General features: G+C 53.3%; 1 protein-coding gene across 1 annotated transcript in view; it reads right to left on the reverse strand.

Annotated features, from left to right (window-relative positions):
• The window catches only part of bbx (BBX high mobility group box domain containing), a 16,246-nt gene extending 12,964 nt beyond the window's left edge, over positions 1 to 3,282 (reverse strand). Inside the window, exons 1-2 of the mRNA XM_080509075.1 lie at positions 3,178 to 3,282; positions 1,389 to 1,464 (exon numbers count right to left, since the gene is read on the reverse strand). Coding sequence (XP_080365201.1) covers positions 1,389 to 1,450 — 62 coding nt within the window. The 5' untranslated portion in view covers positions 1,451 to 1,464; positions 3,178 to 3,282. The remainder of the gene's footprint in view (positions 1 to 1,388; positions 1,465 to 3,177) is intronic.
• Positions 3,283 to 3,897: the final 615 nt, after the last annotated feature.

Below are 3,897 nucleotides of genomic sequence, written 5' to 3' on the forward strand. Positions count from 1 at the left end.
TGACTCTGGTCCTGGTAGAACCAGTGAACATTGACTCTGGTCCTGGTAGAACCAGTGAACATTGACTCTGGTCCTGGTGGAACCAGTGAACACTGACTCTGGTCCTGGTGGAACCAGTGCACATTGACTCTGGTCCTGGTAGAACCAGTGAACATTGACTCTGGTCCTGGTAGAACCAGTGAACATTGACTCTGGTCCTGGTGGAACCAGTGCACATTGACTCTGGTCCTGGTGGAACCAGTGAACATTGACTCTGGTCCTGGTGGAACCAGTGAACATTGACTCTGGTCCTGGTGGAACCAGTGAACATTGACTCTGGTCCTGGTGGAACCAGTGAACATTGACTCTGGTCCTGGTAGAACCAGTGAACATTGACTCTGGTCCTGGTGGAACCAGTGAACACTGACTCTGGTCCTGGTGGAACCAGTGCACATTGACTCTGGTCCTGGTGGAACCAGTGAACACTGACTCTGGTCCTGGTGGAACCAGTGCACATTGACTCTGGTCCTGGTAGAACCAGTGAACATTGACTCTGGTCCTGGTAGAACCAGTGCACATTGACTCTGGTCCTGGTGGAACCAGTGAACACTGACTCTGGTCCTGGTGGAACCAGTGCACATTGACTCTGGTCCTGGTAGAACCAGTGAACATTGACTCTGGTCCTGGTAGAACCAGTGCACATTGACTCTGGTCCTGGTGGAACCAGTGCACATTGACTCTGGTCCTGGTGGAACCAGTGAACACTGACTCTGGTCCTGGTGGAACCAGTGCACATTGACTCTGGTCCTGGTAGAACCAGTGAACATTGACTCTGGTCCTGGTAGAACCAGTGAACATTGACTCTGGTCCTGGTGGAACCAGTGCACATTGACTCTGGTCCTGGTGGAACCAGTGAACACTGACTCTGGTCCTGGTGGAACCAGTGCACATTGACTCTGGTCCTGGTAGAACCAGTGAACATTGACTCTGGTCCTGGTAGAACCAGTGAACATTGACTCTGGTCCTGGTAGAACCAGTGCACATTGACTCTGGTCCTGGTAGAACCAGTGAACATTGACTCTGGTCCTGGTAGAACCAGTGAACATTGACTCTGGTCCTGGTAGAACCAGTGAACATTGACTCTGGTCCTGGTAGAACCAGTGAACATTGACTCTGGTCCTGGTGGAACCAGTGCACATTGACTCTGGTCCTGGTGGAACCAGTGAACATTGACTCTGGTCCTGGTAGAACCAGTGAACATTGACTCTGGTCCTGGTGGAACCAGTGAACACTGACTCTGGTCCTGGTGGAACCAGTGCACATTGACTCTGGTCCTGGTGGAACCAGTGAACATTGACTCTGATGGCAACATGTGTGTGTTGATGAAGAGGAGGAACAGGGATACTTACAGAAGAACAACTATGGAAATGCTGAATGGTGATGAGGATGAATCTGCCACAGCCTTTGTCATACAATGACGATGACCTATAAAATAAAGACAGTGTTCTGAGTCAGGGCTGCAAGGAAGCACTGCAAGGAAGCACTGCAAGGAAACACGGCAAGGAAGCACGGCAAGGAAGCACTGCAAGGAAGCACTGCAAGGAAGCACTGCAAGGAAACACTGCAAGGAAGCACTGCAAGGAAACACTGCAAGGAAACACTGCAAAGAAACATTGCAAGGAAGCCGTCTGCTGATTGGTCGGTGAGGACGGTCACTCTGGACCAGCAGCAGTAATTCAATATTTCCTCCCAGATGAACCTCAGTTGTTCTACTTTCTGCTCACTGGCTGTTCAGGGAACTGCTCTATTGAAATGTGAAGCTCCGCCTCCCGAGCAGAAGCCCCGCCTCCTTCGCCTAAGCCCCGCCTCCTGAGCTGCAACACAACTGATGTGGTCCTCAGGTCCTCCTTCACTGTCACACAGTGATGATGTCACATAGTGATGATGTCACATAGTGATGATGTCACATAGTGATGATGTCACACACCTGGACGTTCACAACCCGTCTACGTTTTAATTTACTCTCTGAGGACGAACCAGCAACAGAGTTGATCTGGGTGTGCTTTGCCTTACCGAACCATACAATACCCTACCGTCCCCCCAAGTGTTGCCAAGAGTCACTGAGTCATTGAGAGTCACTGAGAGTCAGAGTATCTGAGAGTCTCTGAGAGTCAGAGTCTCTTAGAGTCACTAGGAGTCTCCGAGAGTCACTGAGTCTCTCTGAGAGTCACTGAGAGTCTCTGAGTCACTGAGAGTCACGGAGTCTCTCTGAGAGTCACTGAGAGTCTCTGAGAGTCTCTGAGTCACTGAGAGTCACGGAGTCTCTCTGAGAGTCACTGAGAGTCTCTGAGTCACTGAGAGTCTCTGAGAGTCACTGAGAGTCTCTGAGTCACTGAGAGTCACTGAGTCTCTCTGAGAGTCACTGAGAGTCTCTGAGTCACTGAGAGTCATGGAGTCTCTCTGAGAGTTTCTGAGAGTCACTGAGTCTCTCCGAGAGTCACTGAGAGTCACTGAGAGTCACTGAGAGTCTCTGGTCACTGAGAGTCACTGAGTCTCTCTGAGAGTCACTGAGAGTCTCTGAGTCACTGAGAGTCTCTGAGAGTCACTGAGACTCGGCTGCACCGTCAGTCAGTCTCACCGTCAGTCTCTCAGCGTCCCGGGATTCCAGCAGCTCGTTAGCCTGTTAGCTCCGGAGCTAACTGGATGTGTCACGGTTTTTACACGCGACGAGTCCGAAACACGGACCGGAGCCGAGCCGAGCCGAGCCGGACCGGACCAGACCGGACCGGACCGGAGTCCCGGCCGAGGAGCTGCACGGCGGGTCTGATGCGGATCGGAGGAGGAGGAGGAGGAGGGAAGTCCTTCCTCCTGATTGATACACACTTTATTACACACACACGCGCACACACACACACACACACACACACACACACACACACACACACACACACACACACACACACACACACACACACACACACGCACACACACACACACGCACGCACGCACACGCACGCACGCACAGCGATCAGCACCGACAGAGCTCTGACTCTCACTGACAACAAGCAGCGGCGGACATCATGTCCACTAGAACCATTTTTCACTGAGCCTGACTGGGACACACACGCACACACTCGCACAGGCACGCACGCGCACACACACGCGCACACACACGCACGCACACACACCCCCCGCTACCTGGATCTCGCTGGGCCCGGTTCCGAGCGGCCCTGTCATCGTTGATCCTCCGTTAACTTCGCATCTGAACACCGAGCACTGCCTGTACTGACCGCTGCCGCCGTCAAGCTCCGCCGACACCCGCACGGAAGCGAGCCGCACTGCCGCTCCTTCACAATAAAAGCGTCTGCAGCTCCGCACGTCTGACGATCCAGGTCAGAGCGACCTGCTCGAGCAGGGCCACTGGCACGTACACGGTGCAGACTGGACGATACAGGACGGTACAGGGACACACAGGACGATACAGGGGGACACAGGACGATACAGGGACACACAGGACGACACAGGGGGACACAGGACGATACAGGGACACACAGGACGATACAGGGGGACATAGGACGGTACAAGGCAATACAGGACGATACAGGACAATACAGGACGATACAGGACGATACAGGGACACACAGGATGATACAGGGACACACAGGGACACACTGGACGATACAGGGACACACAGGGACACACAGGACAATACAGGACGATACAGGGACACACAGGACGATACAGGGGGACATAGGACGATAAAGGGACACAGGACGATACAGGGACACAGGACGATACAGGGACATACAGGACGATACAGGGGGACATAGGACGATACAGGGGGACATAGGACGATACAGGGGGACATAGGACGATACAGGGCAATACAGGGACACAGGACGATACAGGGGGACATAG

Source organism: Blennius ocellaris (assembly GCF_963422515.1).
Source record: "Blennius ocellaris genome assembly, chromosome: 14".
Taxonomy (NCBI): Eukaryota; Metazoa; Chordata; class Actinopteri; order Blenniiformes; family Blenniidae; genus Blennius; species Blennius ocellaris.